Source organism: Ovis canadensis, chromosome 21, assembly GCF_042477335.2.
Source record: "Ovis canadensis isolate MfBH-ARS-UI-01 breed Bighorn chromosome 21, ARS-UI_OviCan_v2, whole genome shotgun sequence".
In the NCBI taxonomy this organism is placed as follows: domain Eukaryota; kingdom Metazoa; phylum Chordata; class Mammalia; order Artiodactyla; family Bovidae; genus Ovis; species Ovis canadensis.
The window spans coordinates 58,291,255-58,313,606 of NC_091265.1; the positions used below are offsets into that span (position 1 = coordinate 58,291,255).

Here is a 22,352-nt window from a genome sequence, read left to right on the forward strand (position 1 = left end):
TCAATTCCTCAGAAATATATATTTGGGTTGCTTCCAATAGTTCACTGTTATAATAATGCAACAGGGGTACTATTCTTGTCCACATATTTTTATCTACTTATATATGCATAATTCCTTAGGAAATTCCTAGGAAAATTTCCTAAAAGTGAAATACTGGGTCAAAAGTTGTGAACATCTACAATGCTGCTACTGTGGTACAGACAATACAAATTTGTACCAACACATCTGCACTTTCTTGATTATTGTAGGCAACACATATTTTCATGAATTATGCTTGACCATCTATATTTCTTCCTTTGGGACTTGCCTTTCCACGTAGTAAAAGAGGATTTTAACCCTAAAAATGTGTTTTATCGTTTTATCACGCATAGTGAATAATTATAAGACTAAAGGTTGCTTATATAGAATTTGTTCCCTATTTTATAATATGAAGCTTAGCACCCTTAATGTTTAGTGACAAACCCTTCATACCTGTAAATCTGTGTACTCTGGAGTGTCCCCCACTAAAATGCATGTCTATCTGGAATCTCAGAATGTGACCTTATTTAAAAATAGAGGCTTTACAGACGTGGTAAGTTGAGATCATACTAGATGAAAGTGGGACCTAAATTCAAAGAGCAGTGTCCTTGCAAGAAGAGAGAACAGAGAAGGTGGCCATGTGACCACAGAGGCAGAGAGCAGAGTGATGAAACTAAAGCCAAGTGGTTCCAAGGACTGCCAGCGACCACCAAGAGAAGGACAGGACAGATTCCCCTCAAGAGCCTCCAGGAGGAGCCTAGCCTGACAATACTCTGATTTTGGAATTCTGCTCTCCTGAACTGTTAGCGGATAAATTTCTTTAAGAAACCTAGTTTATGGCATTTTTTTTACAGCAGTTCCTAGGAAACTAACATAAAATACATACCCAAGGGTGACAGAAAATTTCAAAAGTCAAGGTTACAGAACTGTAAAAGGCTCTTCCTGTTCCCTAGAATAACATGATGAAAATTAATTTTAAAACAGAATATTCTGAAATATTTAGATGTTGAATAATATGGAGGAATGTCATGTTTGTATATTATGTATGTTACTCGTAAGGAGATCCAACCTGTCCACCCTAAAGGAGACCAGTCCTGGGTGTTCATTGGAAGGACTGATGCTGAGGCTGAAACTCCAATACTCTGGCCACCTCGTGCGAAGAGCTGACTCACTGGAAAAGACCCTGATGCTGGGAGGGATTTGGGGCAGGAGGAGAAGGGGACGACAGAGGATGAGATGGCTGGATGGCATCACCAACTCGATGCACATGAGTCTGGGTGAACTCCGGGAGTTGGTGATGGACAGGGAGGCCTGGCGTGCTGCGATTCACGGGGTTGCAAAGAGTCGGACACGACTGAGCAACTGAACTGAACTGAACTGATGCCCAATAACCTGAAACAACCCTAAAGCAAGACAAAAGGTATGAGGAGTTACTTCCTCCCATCCTCTCTTAACCATCTTCAGTTAAGATTCCACTGGATAGCTTCCCTACCAGTGATGAATATACCAGAGCTCAGATTTGGTAAATGCATGTCTAATAATGGAGGGTTAAAATCCTAAAGAACACCTCACCTACAAACTCAACTTTCTCACCTACTCAACTCAGAGAATCAACTCCAGTGTTCTTGCCTGGAGAATCCCAAGGACAGAGGAGCCTGTTGGGCTGCCGTCTATGGGGTCACACAGAGTCGGACACGACTGACGTGACTTAGCAGCAGCAGCAGCAGCAACTCAGAGAATTCCCTCACAGCTGCTCTTGTTTCAGCACCAGTGTTGCCTGAGCAGATTTCTCTCCAAAGGCAGACCCCACCTTGGGTTTCTGAACTGCCAACCTATAGGCTATGAAAGTTTCCCACTCAGGAAAGCTGCCAACTACATAAAATGTCACACAGGCGGCAAACAGAAGGTAAAAGTAAGCCTTTCAGACTCAATTTTTTTTTTGCAATAATAAGACCAGCTGGAATGTAAATCTTAAGCTGAATGAGCATATTAACTTTCTTGAATCCACTGAGTTACATAAATTGAAAATTATGCATTTTATGTTTAATACAAAGTAATAAAAAACTTCCACTTCACAAGGCAAGTTCTAGTAACTAAGCAGTATAAATCCTCTAAGTGACTTGCCCAGTACAGGAGAACTTCTGTTCTAGCACACTACAGCTTTGAGCAAGAAGGATCTGGACGTGGATCTCTGCCCTACCACCTACTAGCTGAGTACTCTGAGCAAGTTATGTAACTTTTCTAAGCCAGTTTCTTCATTTGTAAGATAAAGGCAATAATATCAGTTCCATGGAATTACTGGGAGCATTAAGTCTAAAAGTAACTAGCGCAGTGTTGGTGCTAGTCACTCTAGTTGTGTCTGACTCTTTGCGACCCCATGGACTGTAGCCTACTAGGCTCCTCTGTCCTTGGGATTCTCCACAAGAATACTGGAGTGGGCTGCCATTTCCTACTCCACATAGTGTTGCTGCTATGGTCTGAATATCTGTGTCCTTCCAAAACTCACATGTTGAAATTCTAACCCCTAAAGGTGATAGTATTAGTAGGCGGAGCCTTTGGGAAGTGATTAGGTCATGGGAGTGAAGCCAGGTGGGATCAGTGCTCCTGTGAAAGAGATCCTACCATGCTCTCTAGCCCATTCCCCCCAAGAGGATACAACCAGACGTTTTGAGGCCAGAAAGACCACCTCACCGGATCCTGCTGGCACTCAGATCTTGGAAATCCAGCCTCCAGAACCATGAGAAATGAATTTCTATTTTCTATAAACTACCCAGTCTATGGTATTTTGTCACAGCAGCCTGCAGAGACTGACCACTGGGAATACAAATGGCCTTTAAAAATGGCAGCTATTATTATTTCAATTTTACTAGGAACCTAAGAAGCTCAAATGGGCTTCCCTGGTGGCTCAGTGATAAAGAATCCACCTGCCAATGCAGGAGACATGGGTTCAATCTCAGGGGATCAGAAATATCCCCTAGAGAAGGAAATGACCACCCTCTTCAGGATTCTTGCTAGGAAATCCCCTGAACAGAGGAGTCTGGTGGGCTACAGTCCATGGGGTCGCAAAAATAGTCAGACTGGACTTAGTGATTGAACTAAACAAAAGTGCTTGGTTAAACCCATGGGTACACTGAGGACCAGCCATCAAACGACTCAAGGTTTCAGTGAGGAAGGATCAAAAATAAGACAGTGGAACCCAAGAGTCCCGCCTCTGATTTCCCTAAGCTACCGTCTGGTTAGCACTTCCTGATAGTAACTCACGACCCAGCATCAAGTTTGCTATAATCACAAGTAAGATGAAAACAACAGCCTTGCCGTGCATCATACTACCTTTGTTTGGGACTTTAGTTTTACTTCATAAAAATGAGCTGACTAATGTTAAGTCTTCCTTTACCTAGCATTTTTATCTCTTGTAAACCAGGAATCACAACATCATTCTTAGAAAGATCATTAATGGGTATTACCACAACCATTTCAGACGGAGAAACTAAGATAATATAATTCTGATGGTCACACTAAGGCAAGAGGAAAACACTGAACTAGACTCTAAACACTATTCTTTCTAAAAGAACACAGTATTTCTGTTAAGGACTTACTATTCACAATTGATATTTTCTGGTCACTCTTTTTAATTCCAAAGATAAAAATCACATGTATAAATAACATCATTTGCAACACACCTTTCAATTTGCCATCAAAGTCAGGGCTTGTGGCCACCTGGAGTCCCGGATGTGGTAGCAGAAAACAGGAGACGCTGGAGAAACAGGAATGGATGTGATTCCGGACATTCTGAATTTCTTCATGCTGATGCTCTTTTACCTGCCGATAAAGGCCAACAGTTTACAAACGACCATGTGTTTTTCCTAACCAGCACTCACTAGTATAGGACAAAGGGAAGAAGACGTTCCAACTCTAAAAGATCATAGTGGCCCAGGTGCTGTCCAGTGAGAAACCTCAGAACCCTGAGAAGCAATAAATGCACAAATTTGATTAACTATGGCTTGGCTCCTAGAGCTATCAAAGAACAGGTACTAAAGACTTTCTTAAAAGAGTATTGCACAAGACTTAGGAAGAATAAGGAAAGGCTTGTGGGCACAAAGGACAAGGAAAGGCTTGTGGGCACCAGTGAGCAGTAACTGACAAAGGACCCCTGTGTTTTAAATTTTGGAAAACAGGCTAAGCCTGTTTGTATTCACACCAGAAACCAAAAGCACATATAGACTCACATGTGAATTGTGAAATGGAAATTGCAATCAAAGTTTGGGCTTTTGCCTGGGGTTTTTCTCTCCAATCCCTGTGAGTTACATACACGGGTTCTATAACCTTACCATGAATAATATCAGTTTGTGCTAATTAATATTCCTAAGTATTTAACGCACAATGTAACTTTCCATAATCTGCTTTAAATACAGTGGTGGAGAGTGGTTTAGTTGCTAAGTCGTGTCTTACTCCTGTGACCCCCACGGACTGTAGCCGGCCAGATATCTCTGTCCATGGGATTTCCCAGACAAGAATACTGGAATAGGTTGCCATTTCTTTGTCCAGAGGATCTTCCTGATCCAGGAATTGAACCCAGGTCTCCTGCGCATTGCAGGCAGATTCTTTACCAACTGAGCTAAGAGGGAATCCCTTTAAATACTTTGCTAAAGTATTACAATATTTAAATACTTTAAATATTTGAAGCAAAGTATTTAAATATTTGCTAAAGGCAAATGAGAAAGTTATCACTACTTTTAGGTACTTCCTCAGAAGACTATATTTCTATTTACCTGTAGACGCTTTTCCAAAAATGACATTCCTCCCTGTAATCCATAGTTGTATTCATAAGGGAAACTCCAGTCTCGAACCAGGAACATCAGTGTCTATTTAGAAAAAGAGCAGAATGCATTATAAAACTGCATAAATGTATTTTCAAAATAACCACTGAAACACTTCTTTGCAAAATGCCACCTTCTTCAAAAGGGGCAAGAAAATGTGCTAAAGGATTTATCTACCTAATCCTACCCTGTAATGTCTTAGAAACCCTATAAAGACTAGAAGGACATGTATAAGCCATTTGGGAGGTCAGTATATCCCATCTAATATTTTTGTCCTCATGGGCTAAGAGGAAAAGATTGATGAAAACAGACTGATGGGAAAATGCTACATTCAGGGGTCTGCTCAAAAGGCAAGTATGAAGACTATGATGAAGGACAAGGAAAAAAAGAGCACTAGCTAATCATAAAATGAGATCTGTTAATATCAGACAGGAAAAGAAACTAAAATAAAAAATAATGCTTAGAGATCTTTTAATCTTACTGAGGTTACTGTGCATTCTCATCCTCATAAAGCAATTTAGCTAAAGCTGGGGTCAGCAAACGTTTTCTGTAAAGGGCCAGAGAGTAAATATTTCAGACTGTTGTAGCAAAAAGCAGCCATAGGCAATACAAATCAGTGTAGCTGTGTTCCAATAAAACCTTCACTATGGCCAACTGACATTTAAATTTCAGATTATTTCCACATACCATGAAATATTATTTCTCTTTTGACTTTTTTCAACCATTTAAAAATATTTTTTAAAAAACCATTCCTAACTCACAGGTCATATAAAAACAGGCAGCTGGCCATATTTGGCCTGTGGATTATAGTTTGCTCATCTATGAACTAAAACAAAGATGTGACTTATATTTACAGTTAACAGCCTACCTGGAAGGGTTTTTGGAAAATTTCATCCATTGCCAGACGACCATATTCTGTGAAGAGCTTTAAAAAAGAAGCGTTATGGTTTGTAAGGCAATATTACATGGAGTATTTTAATGGCTGTTCTTTAGCAAATAATTCTTTTAACAGACTGAATACTACTTATATGAGACCAAAATTCTACACTCCCACAGGAGTCACAAATCTTAAAATAATCTAGACTATTTCTCTCTCAGAAATTCCTCACTCCAATTCATTAGCAAACCCAAAATCCAACCACGTGCAACTTCCACATGGCTTAGAATATTGCGATAGCTTCCCACTGTGTCAGCCCCACAGACTCTCCTCAACACAGCGGCCACAGTGGCTCTGTTATACGCAACGTTAGACCACATGATGTCTCTGCTCGAAAGCCTTCAACCTCACTGTGAATAAAAGCCAGACCCTGCAGTGTGATCTGGCCACACTGCCCTCCTTGATGTTCCTCAAACTTGCTGCGTGCACTGCCATCCTAGATGCCTCCTTCTGCCTGCAACGTCCTTCCCCCCAAACACCTGAACAGCTACATCACTCCTTCAGGTATTCACTCCAATGACTCCTTCCTAATGAAGCCTCCCATGGCCGTCTACCTAAAAACACTACACCTCTCCACCCAGGATTTCCTATCCCGCGTCCTTTCAAATTTTTCTTCTCACTTGTCTATCTAACACACTATACCTTTACTCATCTTGATTAATGTCTGTCTTCACTACTAGCATTTAAAGTCCATGAGGGCAGGGATGCTCTGTGCACTATGGGACCTCCAGCACCGAGGACAGCATGTGCCAGACCTGTAGGATGCATGCCGTTCGGAAGACCCAATGAAGGAATTCTTTCAATTTAGGGTTTACACATTAACCTCTATTTCTCCATGCAGCTGCACCGAAAAGTATAGCAAAATGAAGTGCAAAAGTTATAAACTCACAGGAAAGAGAGGAAGAGAAAGGGTATGAAAAAGAAGAGTCGTCACACTCTAGAAAGAGAACAAATGAGAACTGCCTTGGGTTTTGGCTTTCTCCACCCCGCTAAGAATAAGAAATCTATGAGGCAGGGGCCAAAAAGTAACAAGCAGAGTCTCTGAGCAGAATCCCTGAAAGGTTCAGAAATTAAAGCGCCAGTTACCCTGAAAGAGGAGGTGAGGGAGCGGGGCTAATGACTAAGGAAATGGGTGGAAGTCTGTATATATATGATATACACATATCACTTCCAGCTTTCCCAACGGTGAGATGATACATTTCTACTGTTTTAAGCCACCCAGGTTGTGGCACTCTGACGTGTATGCAGTCGTCCTGACACATCACTCGTGCCTAGTCATTCCTGCACCCTCTCACCGACTGGACCACAACATCCATAAGGAATCAAGTGTGCCTCACACACCAGTGCATCTACAGCACCTGGCCCACTGCCTTACACTAATTGCTATTGCTGTCGTTTAGCTGCTCAGTCAAGTCCGACTCTTTGCGACCCCACAGACTGTAGCCCGCCAGGTTCCTCTGTCTGTGGGATTTCCCAGGCAAGAATACTGGACTGGGCTACCATTTCCTTCTCCAGGGGATCTTCCTGACCCAGGGATCAAACTCATGTCTCCTGCACTGGCAGGTGGATTCTTTACCACCGATCTACCAGGGAAGCCCTCACACAAATTAGGTATTCCAAAAAAATGTGTGAAAGAAAGGAGCTTAGAAAGGGGTCAGTTTCAGGTGAAAAGGTATCAAACACAAGTTTTGACGAATACGTATCACAGAGCAACAGCTCTCAACCACCAAATCATGGCACTGGTGTAGAACCACCAATTATGAAGTACAAGTAACTGCTAACAGTAACATTAAGAGCCAAAATTGTGGAGTTTTTTTTTTTTTAAAGGCATATAAATTAAAACTAATTCAAGGTAATCTCTATAATAAATGACACCCTCACTCTCATATTCTGATATATTTCTTGAATGCCAGTGGGAGGAGTAGAATTCGAGAAGCATGCCAGACTGCATCCAACTCTGGGATACCCAATGAAGAGGATTTTATAGGAAAAACGTGTAAGAACTGCTGCTACGGAGAAGAGAGGACAATGACTAATAACAGTAACAGGTTTAATAAGTAATAGCTAGCACATGTTAAGCACATACTATTTTCCAGGCAATGACCCTATGCCTTTTATAAATATTAATTTATTTAGCCTCACTTGAATTATTGCAGTAGGTTCATAAGCAGTCTCACTGAATGCATCATTGCACCTCTAAAAATATACTCTATAAACACAACAGTCACCATGATCCTTTTATCACATGTCAAGCAATATCACTCCTCTGATCAAAACACGGCTCCCATCTCACCCAGAGGAAGAGCCCAAGTCCTTACAAAGCAGGGCATCACTGGAAGCCGAGCGCCCGCCTCTCTGACTTTGCCACTCGCCCGTCTCCTGTCTCATCCTCCAACCCCACCCGCTGGCCTCCGTGCTGTCCCTGGACCCCACCAAGTACACTCCACCCCTCACGCTCTGCCTTCCTGCTGCTTCCTTCCCTGCACCACTTTCCCCCCAAAATATCTGCAGGATTTACCTGCTCACTTTTTTCGGTCCCCTGCTTAACTCAGTAAGAGCATCCCTGACCACTCCAATCAAAGATACACAGAGTGAAGGGTTACCACGAGCCCACACCTTCCTCCACGCTTCAATCTTCTGCTGAAACTACTCAGTTCTAAAATGCACCTCGGCCTCAAAACTTCCAAATGACATTATTAACATTTTTATGAGGAATACATACCTGCAGCTGTTGAAGGTCATCTTCTTGAATGTTCTGGGACAAATTATAAATCTAGAAAACAAAAATTCAGATTGATACTACTCTAGTCTACTTCAGATGAATATCAAGTAAGTCTAAAGCAGTGAACAGAAGCTTGTACAGTCAAAGGTCTGCATATAGGAACACGAGGTCTGTTTGAACAGTAATATTATCCGTCTTTTTGGAGAACTATGCATATAAGGCTGAAATCGCATAATTCTTCCTTTATAGTTCAAAATACAATTTTCTTACTTTTTTACACCAAGTCTACATTTCCCATATAATGCAACTGATTTAACTTCAATTTCCACTTTTCAGACTTCTCCTGGAATAACTATATTATGACCAAAGTGGAAAAATATTAATAATTTTGGCTGCTTCTTGAACTTATAAGAGCTTCACTGATATCTGTAGTATAAAAAGAACATTTTCATGTCACCATAGGAATTCTGATAACAGAACAAGAGCTGAAACTAGATGTGTCCTCTTTATCCCATTTCTTCTACAAAATGTTTTCCTAGTCAAGTGGTCTTACCTGAACAGAGCTAGTCATGGTGCTCAGAGCGAAGATGGTAGCACAGTCTTTCACAGTGGACTGGCTGTCAAATGCCCCCTGGGTATCCATCAGAACAACTGCCACCTATAAAACACACACACACAAATATGTTCAAGTGAGAAGGGGGAAGCACATGCTTGCAGGTTCTATCAGAAAAGCACAATTACAGTTAACCCTTGAACGACATGGGTTTGAACCACATGGGTCCACTTACATGCAGATTTTTTTCAATAAAGATAAGTATTTAGATGCCTTGGTTTTTTTCTGACCAGAGAACTTTGCTGGAAAAGATTATCTGCTCTGACAGAACAGAGGTGTACAGAGCAATATGATCAGAGAGCAAAATCACCCTAACAATTAAGACAGCCAAATGTTGAAGCCAATTAGCTCACTTTCCAAGCCAGTCCTGAGGATGTTTTTGTTGAGGAAAAACAAATTTAAAATACTGACTTAGTTTAAACTCAGGCTTTATCCAATAAAAATAAAACATATGGCCTTGTTGGCATTTCCCTGCAAAGCTGAATACTTCTCTTTAATTTATAGGGTTTTCTGGTCACTTGATAAAAGAAAAACAAACATTTATTTCAATCTTTACAAAAAAGAGACCACACCACAGATGCCAAATGAAAGCAACAGAATCAAAGCTATCATTCACTCTATGTAACCAGGTTTCATGAAGCCTCATTCTTTCCAAAAAGAACTTAATGACCCAGTGCCACCTTCAAAGGGAGATTTATGTAAAATGTTAAAAAAAAAAGATGTAGTATCTACCATCCCTACATAACTTCCTATAATTGAAAAGATACCTGTACTCCCACACTCACTGCAGCATTATCCACAATAACCAAGGTACAGAAACAGGCTAAATGTTGTCTGACTGATGAACAGATAAGCAAAATGGAGTAGATATCCATACATTGGATTATTTTACCATGGAAGTAAGTCAAGTCTCAATACATGTTACGTCATGGTAGGGCCTTGAGGGCACTGGGCTGGCTAGAAGAGGTCATACAAAAGACCCATATTTATACGATTCCATTTGTATGAAACAGCAAACATGAAGAGGAAAGGAGATCGGTTGTGGCCAGGGGCTGGGAGAAGAGGGAAAAGGGATGTGACCGAGTTATTTTTGAGGGGTGATGAAAATGTTCTGGCGTTACATGGTAATACTTGCACAGCCTTGTGAGTGTACTAAAAATAACTGAATTACACACTTTGAAAGGATGGATTTTATTGTAGACAAATTATATTTCAATGAAAAAGAAAATCATAACATCTGCTAATAAGAAAAAGGAGGCTAACTAGAGGGAAAAAGAAGAAATACTAAAGAGAAGCTCTTTGAGGAGTGGGAGTCATATGTACACTTAAAGTGCTGGGTATTTGGAGGGAAATGGTATTCACATATCATGTAGTGGAATAGTAAAATGCCCTAACGACCTTCAGGAACAGTTTGACAATAGTGAGAAATAGAGGAAATGGGTATTCTCAGACCCAGTAATTCCACTTTTAAGAGATTTTCCAATGTTTTTCACTATAACCCACAGTAAGAAATATATTTTATATTACAATTAAATGTGCACATGTATTAAGCTGAAACTTAATTTTCATTTGTACTATATATACTCTAATATTTTCTAGTTCTTATTTTTAAAAAACTGGTCATAGTAGTCCAAGTTCGATGCATTAGACAGGGCACTCAAAGCTGGTGCACTGGGACAACCCAGAGGGATGAGATGGGGAGGGAGGTGGGAGGGGGGCTCGGGATGGGGGACATATGTACCCCCATGTACATGAACACCCGTGTTCAAAATTCTCCAAGCCAGGTTTCAACAGTATGCAAACCGTGAACTTCCAGATGTTCAAGCTGGTTTTTTTTTTTTTTTCCCAAGCTGGTTTTAGAAAAGGCAGAGGAACCAGAGATCAAATTGCCAACATCTGCTGGATCATCGAAAAAGCAAGAGAGTTCCAGAAAAACATCTACTTCTGCTTTATTGACTACGCCAAAGCCTTTGACTGTGTGGATCACAACAAACTGCGGAAAATTCTTAAAAGAGATGGGAATACCAGACCACCTGACCTGCCTCTTAAGAAATCTATATGCACATCAGGAAGTAACAGTTAGAACTGGACATGGGACAACAGACTGGTTCCAAATAGGAAAAGGAGTACATCAAGGCTATATACTATAACTCTGCTTATTTAACTTATATGCAGAGTACACCACAAGAAACACTGGGCTGGAGGAAGCACAAGCTGGAATCAAGATTGCCGGGAGAAATATCAATCACCTCAGATATGCAGAGGACACCACCCTTATGGCAGAAAGTGAAGAACAACTAAAGAGCCTCTTGATGAAAGTGAAAGAGGAGAGTGAAAAAGTTGGCTTAAAACTCAACATTCAGAAAACTAAGATCATGGCATCTGGTCCCATCACTTCATGGCAAATAGATGGGGAAACAGTGGAAACAGTGACAGACTTTATTTTTGGGGGCTCCAAAATCACTGCAGATGGTGACTGCAGCCATGAAATTAAAAGACGCTTACTCTTTGGATGAAAAGTTATGATCAATCTAGACAGCATACTAAAAAGCAGAGAGATTACTTTGCCAACAAAGGTCTGGCCAGTCAAGGCTATGTTTTTTCCAGTGGTCATGTATGGATGTGAGAGTTGGACTATAAAGAAAGCTGAGCGCCAAAGAATTGATGCTTTTGAACTGTGGTGTTGGAGAAGACTCTTGAGAGTCCCTTGGACAGCAAGGAGATCCAACCAGTCCATCCTAAAGGAGATCAGTCCCGAATGTTCACTGGAAGGACTAATGTTAAAGCTGAAACTCTAATACTTTGGCCACCTCATGCGAAGAACTGACTTATTTGAAAAGATCCTGATGCTGGGAAAGACTGAAGGCGGGAGAAGGGGACTACAGAGGATGAGATGGCTGGATGGCATCACTGACTCGATGGACATGAGTGTGAGTAAACTCCAGAAGCTGATGATGGACAGGGAGGCCTGGCATGCTGCAGTCCATGGGGTTGCAAAGAGCTGGACACGACTGAGCGACTGAACTGAACTGTACACCCATGGCTGATTTATGTCAATGTATGGCAAAAACCACCACAGTATTGTAAAGTAATTAGCCTCCAATTAAAATTATTTAATTAATTTTAAAAAATACAATGAATAACTAATCTGAAAAAAAAAATTGGTCATAAGCAATAAATTGATTTCTCTACTCTTTATTGGGTCATGGACACAGTTCAAAAAACTGTGCCCAGGAGACATGCTTGCACATTACTCACAAAAACATGTTTCAGGTTGTTCACTACAGCAGGGATTACAAAATGAAAAAAAAGAAACAATCTAAATGCCCACCAACAGGGAGATAGGTAAATAAAATACAACATATTCATTTGATGATTACTATCCCTGGTGGCTCAGACAATAAAGAATCTGCCTGAATTCAGGAGACTCGGGGTTCAATCTCTGGGTTGGGGAGATCCCCCAGAGAAGGAAATGGCAACCTACTCTGGTATTGTGGTCTGGAGAATTACATGAACAGAACAGTCCATGGGGTCACAATAAGTCAGACATGACTGAGCAACTAACACTTTATGAAACAACAGTTGCAAAACACTGGGCATCAGGTAACAAAGGATAATGATTCTTGAGAGAAAGGAAACAGATGAGGTCAGCCCTGCAGGTGACACAGCTAACTGGCTAGGGCACGGGGAGGGGGAACCCAGGCAGAGCAACAGAGTCCCTGAGTTGAGAAAATACAGCTGAGAGTCAGGGAGACCAAGGCAACGAGACTCTTAGGCAGCACCTGAGAGGAGAGGGCTACAGAGACAAAGAACACCACAGAAAGCAGAGAGTCCCCATCAAGTGTTCGGCTGAGTCTTGACAAGCTCATGTAAGGAAATTACCTGATGCTGGAGAAAGAGCCATTGAAAAGGCTTAGAGGGAAGAGCACCCACTGTTCACAGAGAGCCTAGAAGAGCACCTCTTCCCTCCAGTCAGACTACAAAAGCCCTGTAATTCTAAAGTCTTGCCTCAGTAGTAAGGAACAAATAGCTCTAGCTTAGATACAGCTGTCTCATTTAACAAACCCTAAATTCAAAAGCGAGACCCAAAAAGATCCATCAGCTTCCAAGTTTCTTAAATGCATCCCATATAACAAGCTAAGTATTTTATGGGAATTCAAAAATATCCAGCATCCAACTAGTTAAAATTCACACATCTGGCATCCAACCAAAAGTTTGCAGGCATGCAAAGATACCACCCAAATGAGCATGCAAAGATACCACCCAAATGAGAAAAAAAATCACTGTCACAGATTTAAAATAGAAAATGACTCTAAAACAGTATTCTGTATACCTGTACTTCATACATTCAAAAAGTTAAGTGGCATGAAAAACATTAAAAAAAAAAAAGACCTAAAATAAACTTCTGAAGATGAAAATCTCAATGTCTGAAATGAAAAACACGCTAGATGAGGGACATCCCTGATGGTCCAGTGGGTAAGACTCCACACTCCCAATGCAGGGGGCCTGTGTTCAATCCCCGGTCAGGAAACTAGACACCACGTCTGCCACAACGAAGAAGCCCCCATGCCGTGACAAAGGCCCTGTGAGCCACAATTAAGACTCAGTACAGTGAAAATAAATAATAAAGAAAAGATATTTAAAGAAAAACATACACTAGATGGGATTAACAACAGATTTAAAAGATTGGTGAACTAGAAGACTGAGCAACAGAAACCATCCAAAAGGAAACAGAGAAATAAAATCTTTTCAATGAATGGAGCATCAGTGAGCTGCGGGACAACTTCAGGCAGACTGACATACATGTATAACAGGACTCCCCAAAGACAATAAGGGACAAAAAAATATTTGAAGAAGCAATGGCCCCCCAAATGTTTGATTTTTATAAAAATTATAAATCTGCATATTGAAAAAGCTCAAAACACAGACATGTCATAATCAAATTGCTAAAAAAAAAAAGATAAAGAAAAAAAATTTTTAAGCAACCAGACAAAAAAAGACACATTAAACAGAGACAAACAAAAATAAGGATAATAACAGATTTCTCAGTAGAAACAATGTCAGCAAAAAGGCAGGGGACTGACATCTCAGAAGCACTGAAGAATAAAACTCCCATCCTAGAATTCTATACCCAGCATAACTATTTTCAAAACAAAGGTGAAATACTTTTCAGACACAGAACAAAAGCTAAAAGATTTCCACAGCAGAAGAGTAGCGCTATAAGAACTATTAAAGGAAGTCCTTCAAGTGGGAGGAAAAATGAACACAAAAAACAGAAATCTGGACGCAGAAAGTGAAGTACAGTTAGTTAATGGTAACTGCGTGTGTAAGTACATGGCTTTTTTCTTATTATTTAAATATCTTTAAAAGATAACTGAACATTTAAACATAAATAAAAATAAAAACAATGTTATTACAGTAAAATATATGACAAAAGCTCAAAAGTTGGGAGGGGAGAAATGGAATATCAATTGCATCTTAATAAAGCTGTTAAAAAAATTAAAGAATGGATAAAATAATATCTAAAGATTCCTCCAAGCAAAAGTTTCTAATGTTATATTTCAAAAAATCCTCATTCTCCTCCCAGGCTCTTCCTACCCACCCACCCCCTCGCCCCCACGGCTTATGGGATCTTAGTACTCTGACCGGGAACTGAACGTACGCACTCGGCAGTGATCACACAGCCCCAATCACTGGACTGCCAGGGATTCCTCTACATTCTCTTCCTTTAAAAAAAAAAAGTGTAAAAATCTCCCTATTTTGCTATACATTTTTTTGTATGCATATCTAAGCATTGAAAAAAAATTAGAGGGTTTTCTAATATACCTTTCTCCTGAAACTTCACTAAAACAGAGAGAAACAAAATATTTAAAGAAATAATAAGGAAATTCATAAAATAAAACAGAAGCTGTGGAAACAGTGATCAAGAGTCATGCATCAATTCTCCGTCTCCCAAAATATTTAATAACTTAACATCAAGGAAAAGGCTGAAACTGAACAATGTGAAGGGGAGATACGAAATCTTAAGCCTTGGAAAGACTCAAAAAATGAGAGGCACAAACAACCGTGAAAACATGCTTTAGGGTGAGACTAAAAACAGAAGGAAGGGGTTAAAGTCTATTTAAGAAACAGTCGTAACCCCAAATTCTCTCTTTCCACTTGAGGAGACATATACCTTGCCCCAGCTGACCCTTACAAAGAAATCTGGGGAGAAGCTCTGCAACTGAAGCTTAGGAGGCTCATGAGAGGAGCTGCTGACAGCCGGGGGGTGGGTGGAGTGAATGTTGACAGATGTAAGAATGTAAAGTAACTTCTGAACAGCTGAGAGCATTAGCCTCTGGAAGTGAAAATGAGCAGATGGAGGACTAGGTCATGTTAGAAGCCTTCTGTTACCACTGGCCTTTTAAACTGCATTCATGCATTATTTTTAAATCTTGAACTTATATCATTTTGACAAAAATCATTTTAACTGGATTATCAGACTACACATCAAAGTTTTCATTTCACTGTTTGTTAGTTTGTAAGTCTTTTTCTTCCCTACCTTCTTTCCACCTGGCTTCTCCACAGTGAAAACCTCACTCCAGATCTGAATTCCGGTGGTTTCTGGGTCAGAGCCCCCTCGCCATGAAAACCCTGTCAACGGTTCTTCTGGGTCACCTAACCAGTTTGAATGGCCACCTTCCTTCTGTAGGAGAAATAAGAAATTTCCATTAAAACTTATTCAAGTAACTTTACACATCAAGGATAACTCATGAGGTGAGTTTGCTCTTTTGGACACAAGAGTCTCCACTTTCCAATTTGAAATGAAATAACTCTACCTTACCTGGAAATATAAGTATCGTAGCATGAAGTCCAGAAAGAAGGACTTGCCCTTTCGGAAGGCACCAGCCACTGACACCACCACCACGTCAAGCTCTCGGATGTGGTCCTGTAAGAGGATGCTGGCCAAGGCTTTCTCTTCTAGCTCAAAGGAATGTTGGTCTTTCTGAACCAAAACAACCTGCACTGGACCAGGCTTTCCACTCTCCATAGCATCACCTATGTTGTTATAGAGATTAAAAAAAAAAGTTTCAAATATATGTATTTTTAGCATGCTGCTAAGTTGCTCCAGTCGTGTCCGACCCTGTGCAACCCCATAGACGGCAGCCCACCAGGCTCTCCCGTCCCTGGGATTCTCCAGGCAAGAATACTAGAGTGGGGTGCCATTGCCTTCTCCAATGCATTAAAGTGAAAAGTGAAAGTGAAGTCGCTCAGTCGTGTCCAACTCTTAGCAACCCCATGGACTGCAGCCCACCAGGCTCCTCCATCCATGGGATTTTCCAGGCAAGAGTACTGGAGTGGGTTGCCATTAGCATGGAAGAGTAAAAAGTTTTTAAACAGAGCACAAATGCACCCAACCATTAAAAAAAAAAAAAAAAGACAAATTAATTAGATTTCATTAAAATTAAGACTTTTGTTCATTAAAAGATATCATTAAGGGAGTAAAAATGCAAGTTACAGGCTAAAAGAAAATATTTTAACACCTAAATCCAAAGGACTCATATCCAGAATCATTAGAGAAATCCCAAAGAAAAAGACAACTATTCCACCTTTAAGAAGAGTAATAAGCAAAAGATTATGAACAGGCATTTAATTTAAAAAGGATATCCAAATGGTCAATAATCATACGAAAAGGTTCTATACCATTACTTAACAAAGAAATGTAAATCAAAACCATAAGGAGATACCACTACTTGCCCATCAGAGAGGTACAACTGTAATTCTCATGCACTCTGATGGGAATGGAACGGCTCTGAAAAGCTGTTAGGCAGTAACTACTAAAACTAAACCTAACTTTAACCCAGCCAATTCCACTCCTAGGTATATACCTAAGAGAAATGAATGTGTATATCCACCAAAAAACATACACACAAGAGTGTTCACATCAGCTTCATTCAAAATGGTCCCAAACTGAAAATAAACCAAAGTCCACCAAGAGCAGAAAGGGCACCTGCCACTGCCAAGCCTTTCACATACATCATTTTACTTAATGCTTAGAACTCTACCAAGTAAATAATATCGCTCCATTTTAAAAATAAAGAAACTAAGGCCTACAAAGTAACAGGTCCCAACAAGTCCTGGAGAAAACTTGAAAAGATCTGTAGGGACTATGCTTTGCAGATCACTCTTAAAAACCTAGTCAAGGTTTTAGAGGCAAGCAATTCTTTAGCTCAAAATTAACACTAACTCGTAGTTTCTCTTCTAGAGTTCGAAACACAAAGATATTCTTTCAAATTCAGAGCCACTTAGCTATGTGGATTTATGGAAAGCATACCAAAAAAAAAAAAAAAAAAAACAAAGCAGCAGTGGAGCCTATGAAATGAAGCAAAGCACTACTTCCTGTACTAAAGGAGATGTTCTTAGGCAGTTAAAAGGACACCTGTTGTTGTTAAGTCACATCCGATTCTTTGTGACCCCACGGTCTAGATGGAACTCTCCAGGTAAGAATACTGGAGTGGATTGCCATTTCCTTCTCTAGGAGATCTTTCCTACCCAGGGATCAAACCCATGTTTCCTGCATTAGCAAGCAGATTCTCATAACTGGGTATTTAATGAATATTAGGAAATTATGAATGAGTAAGGCAATGCCAAAGAATGTTCAAACTACCACACAATTGCACTCATCTCACACGCTACTAAAGTAATGCTCAAAATTCTCCAAGCCAGGCTTCAGCAATACATGAACCGTGAACTTCCAGATGTTCAAGCTAGTTTTAGAAAAGGCAGAGGAACCAGAGATCAAATTGCCAACATCTGCTGGATCATCAAAAAAGCAAGAGAGTTCCAGAAAAACATCTATTTCTGCTTTATTGACTATACCAAAGCCTTTGACTGTGTGGATCACAACAAACTGTGGGAAATTCTGAAAGACATGGGAATACCAGACCACTTAACCTGCTTCTTGAGAAATCTGTATGCAGGTCAGGAAGCAACAGTTAGAACTGGACATGGAACAACAGACTGGTTCAAAATAGGAAAAGGAGTACGTCAAGGCTATATATTGTCACCCTACTTATGTAACTTATATGCAGAGTACATCATGAGAAACGCTGGGCTGGAAGAAGCACAAGCTGGAATCAAGATGACCGGGAGAAATATCAATAACCTCAGATATGCAGACACCACCCTTATGGCAGAAAGTGAAGAGGAACTAAAAAGCCTCGTGATGAAAGTCAAGTGGAGAATGAAAAAGTTGGCTTAAAGCTCAGCATTCAGAAAACGAAGATCATGGCATCTGGTCCCATCACTTCATGGGAAATAGATGGGGAAACAGTGGAAACAGTGTCAGACTTTATTCTGGGGGGCTCCAAAATCACTGCAGATGGTGACTGCAGCCATGAAATTAAAAGATGCTTACCCCTTGGAAGGAAAGTTATGACCAACCTAGATAGTATATTCAAAAGCAGAGACATTACTTTGCCAACAAAGGTCCTTCTAGTCAAGGCTATGTTTTTTCCAGTAGTCATGTATGGATGTGAGAGTTGGACTGTGAAGAAAGCTGAGTGCCAAAGAATTGATGCTTTTGAACCGTGGTGTTGGAGAAGACTCTTGAGAGTCCCTTGGACTGCAAGGAGATCCAACCAGTCCATTCTAAAGGAGATCAGCCTTGGTGTTCTTTGGAAGGAATGATGCTGAAGCTGAAACTCCAGTACTTTGGCCACCTCATGCGAAGAGTTGACTCACTGGAAAAGACCCTGATGCTGGGAGGGATTGGGGGCAGGAGGAGAAGGGGACGACAGAGGATGAGATGGCTGGATGGCATCACCTACTCGACGGACATGAATTTGAGTGAACTCCAGGAGTTGGTGATGGACAGGGAGGCCTGGCGTGCTGCAATTCATGGCGTCGCAGAGTCAGACACGACTGAGTGACTGAACTGAACTGAATTAGAAAACAAAACCATGTTTTAGTGGATTATTGCTTAGAAGGAGGCTAAGTTAAAAAAAAAAAAAACTAATGAATTTTAAGTAAATTGAAAAACAAATATTAACTTGAGCATAGTAGCTGCTGCTGCTAAGTCACTTCAGCATATTAGAGATAGCTAGATATGGCCAAAATCATACATATGGTCCCAGAAACCCTTTCATCTGGGAAGCACAAAAGGCTGAATGATGATAGCAGGCAAAGTAGACAAAACAGGCTGACTGCCAGACTCTACCCCTGAAGTAAGCACTGCTGCTCATTTTTTAAACTTACAGTATCAGACAGCAACAAAAGGCTGGCCATTTTTCACTTTTTTTGCGAACTACTGGAAAATAACCTGTATCTATAGATTAAATGTGATGCTGGCATTATAATACACAGATACTCACACTTTTCTTTCCCATTTTTTCCCATTATAAAAAAACATTTTTGTGAATAATCTTTTGGAGTTCTTACTGACATAACAGCAGGTGAATCCGGGGCGTGAAGACCTTCAATCTTTCATATAAAAGAACAAATGAGAACAATTTATTCACACCTTGTGGATAAGGCACGGGGTTGAGTGCTATGCAATACTCAAAGCAGTACCAAAGTCCCTGAGATGGCTGGTTGCTCCCCCAGCATCCGTTTTTCTCCTGCTGCTATGGTAATATTTTTAGCTAGGCATATAAATACTCAGAAGAAACACATTTCCAAACCAACCCTGTATGTAGGGTATCACTGTGTGCCTAAGTTCTGACTGGAGATGACACAGCAACTTTCAGATCATGCATCTTCCCCCCTTCTTGCTGGCTGGATCCAAAAGTAGGAGCAAGTCACCCTGGACCAGGCGTGTGAGGGTGACACCTCAGGAATATCAGAGCAACCAGAGAGGTAGGGCTGAGGACTTCAGTGGCGCAAAACTGCCACTGCTGGCTCACTTTCCCATGAGAGGAAAATGTCTACCTTGTTTAAGTCACTTATTTGGAGGGTCTGAGAGACAGCCAAACCGAGTCATCCAGGACTTCACAATTAACTTCATGGTACTGGGTCCTTCCATCTCATCTATTTCACCATTAAAGTTTATTGAGCAATGTGAATTTCCAACAGAAAGCAGGCACACAATAAACAATTGTTAAATAAGAACATATGTATGTATAATAAGAACATATGTATGTAATACAGTTGAAAGCTACCACCCACCCTTAAGGATGCAGGTAGTACTGTCAGGGCAACAGGCACGGAAGATAACGTTACCTGGACTACAAACAAGACAGAAAAATTCCGTGACAGAAATACATGCAGTTGTATGCAATGAACTGCACTTCAAGAAAAGATGAAGACCACTAAGGACAGTTGGAAAAAAAAAAAAAAGATAAAACCTTTCCCCATCTCTTCCTCTTTCTGCCTATATTAAAGTGAAAAGGAAGAGAACCAGGCTATATTTAGTTGAGGGAGCTGGGGAGATCCTGCATTTCTCTCTAACAGTGCACTAGGCACATAGGACATTAAAAGATCTTGGTTTGGGTCCACTTAAGGGAAAAACCATTTTGAACTATACACATCAATAATTCAAACACAGGTGCTCACTTTTCACCATACCATATTTATCTCTCACTTCCTAAGACAATAAAACTAAATTATTGATCATCCAAGTAAAAATCTTATTTTTAGGTATCACGTAAATATCCTTTGTTCATTTATCTTTGCATCTCAGATCCCCCCAATCCCGTAAAGCCCTTAATCAAAACCTCAGGGCCCTCTCCTTTAGCCATGCCAGCTTCCAACATTTCCTGCCTATCAGGTTGATCATTCAAGTCAACATCTCCAGAGTGTTGCTTTGAATTGTCACCTCATTCCCTAGGGCTGAACACCTTCATTACAGTACATAAACATAACATGACAGCAACTACGTAAGAAAGCTATCAAAAACATTTTATGGATTGATGGCTCAAAGCTAAAATCTTAATTCCGTAAGTCAAAGCCTTTCACCATTCACCCTGCTGCCTTGGTTTCTGTTATTCTGTATTCTCCTCATCCTCCCCAGTAAATTTATACTCCTCCTAGGAGAAAGTTAGGATCCACATGCTGTTCTAACCTCAAAATTTCAAATATACAGCCTATTCAACTATTTGTTTCCACGGCCTGAAATGTGCCTTCCGCTCAACTCCAGCCAACACTTGCTCGTCCTTCATCACTCACCTGCACCCTCCCTCAGGCCTGACCTCCCACCCAGTCCTCTCACAGCTCATCACTTTACACGAAAAAGCAATCAACAGAGCCCACAGGGCTTGAATCCTTACTCTCTTACCTCCAGAATGTAAGATCTATGAGGACAGAAAATTTTGTCTCTTGTTCAATGCTATGTCCCCTAAGAACCAGAACAGTGGCCACAGACAGGAGACATTCAGTATACACTTGCATAATAAAGAAGCAAACTCCACCTCTTAGTCACAATGTGACTGTGGATACACATCTAACCGTTTGTAGTTCCATTTATTTATAAAATGAATACCATCTCAAAGCAACAAGTGTCTGACGCAAACTGCGAGCGTGCTCAGTCACATCCGACTCTTTGCAACCCCACGAGCGGTAGCCTGCCAGGCTCCTCTGTCCATGGGATTTCCCAGGCAAGAATACTGGAGTGGGTTGCCATTTCCTTCTCCAGGGGATCTTCCCAACCCAGGGATCAAAACCAGGTCTCCTGTGGCTCCTGCCTTAGCAGGTGAATTCTTTAACACTGAGCCACCTGTGAAGCCCGTATGACACATATTATGGACTCAATCTTCCTATTTCTGCTACTAGTAAATACTATTGGGGGGGGGGGGTTAAAGAGGGAGGGGACATATGTACACCTATGGCTGATTCATGCTGATGTATGACAGAAACCAACACAATGCTGCAAAGCTATTATCCTTCAATTTAAAATAAATTAATTTAAAAAAGACTACTAGCACATACTATTATTCTACCTGGGGCTTCCCTTGTACTCAGCTGGTAAAGAATCCACCTGCAATGCGGGAGACCTAGGTTCGATCCCTGGGTCAGGAAGATCCCCCTGGAGAAGGGAAAGGCTGCCCACTCCAGTATTCTGGCCTGGAAAATTCCATGGACTATATATTGCCCATGGAGTCTCAAAGAGTCAGACACCACTGAGTGATTTTCACTGATTACTCCACTCATTACAACTTTATATCGTAATGAGCTCCTGGGGAGTAAGGAAACTGTCACGTTCAGGCCCAGCACCTACCTTAGAATAATAGCTTCCTAGTATCGTGAACACTAAATCTAACAGTGCACGCG

General features: G+C 40.8%; 1 protein-coding gene across 6 annotated transcripts in view; it reads right to left on the minus strand.

Moving 5' to 3' along the window:
- The window catches only part of ATL3 (atlastin GTPase 3), a 44,060-nt gene that overhangs the window by 14,511 nt on the left and 7,197 nt on the right, over positions 1 to 22,352 (minus strand). For 3 of the 6 annotated variants that reach the window (XM_069566033.1, XM_069566030.1, XM_069566031.1), the window contains exons 2-9: positions 18,917 to 19,028; positions 15,931 to 16,145; positions 15,649 to 15,792; positions 9,048 to 9,152; positions 8,495 to 8,545; positions 5,704 to 5,760; positions 4,788 to 4,880; positions 3,699 to 3,837 (exon numbers count right to left, since the gene is read on the minus strand). In XM_069566033.1, the coding sequence (XP_069422134.1) occupies positions 3,699 to 3,837; positions 4,788 to 4,880; positions 5,704 to 5,760; positions 8,495 to 8,545; positions 9,048 to 9,152; positions 15,649 to 15,792; positions 15,931 to 16,137 (796 nt within the window). In that variant the 5' untranslated portion in view covers positions 16,138 to 16,145; positions 18,917 to 19,028. Of the gene's footprint in view, positions 1 to 3,698; positions 3,838 to 4,787; positions 4,881 to 5,703; positions 5,761 to 8,494; positions 8,546 to 9,047; positions 9,153 to 15,648; positions 15,793 to 15,930; positions 16,146 to 18,916; positions 19,029 to 19,526; positions 19,563 to 22,352 lie in introns of those variants that run through there. The other 3 variants (XM_069566029.1, XM_069566028.1, XM_069566027.1) reach the window with 2 other exon arrangements.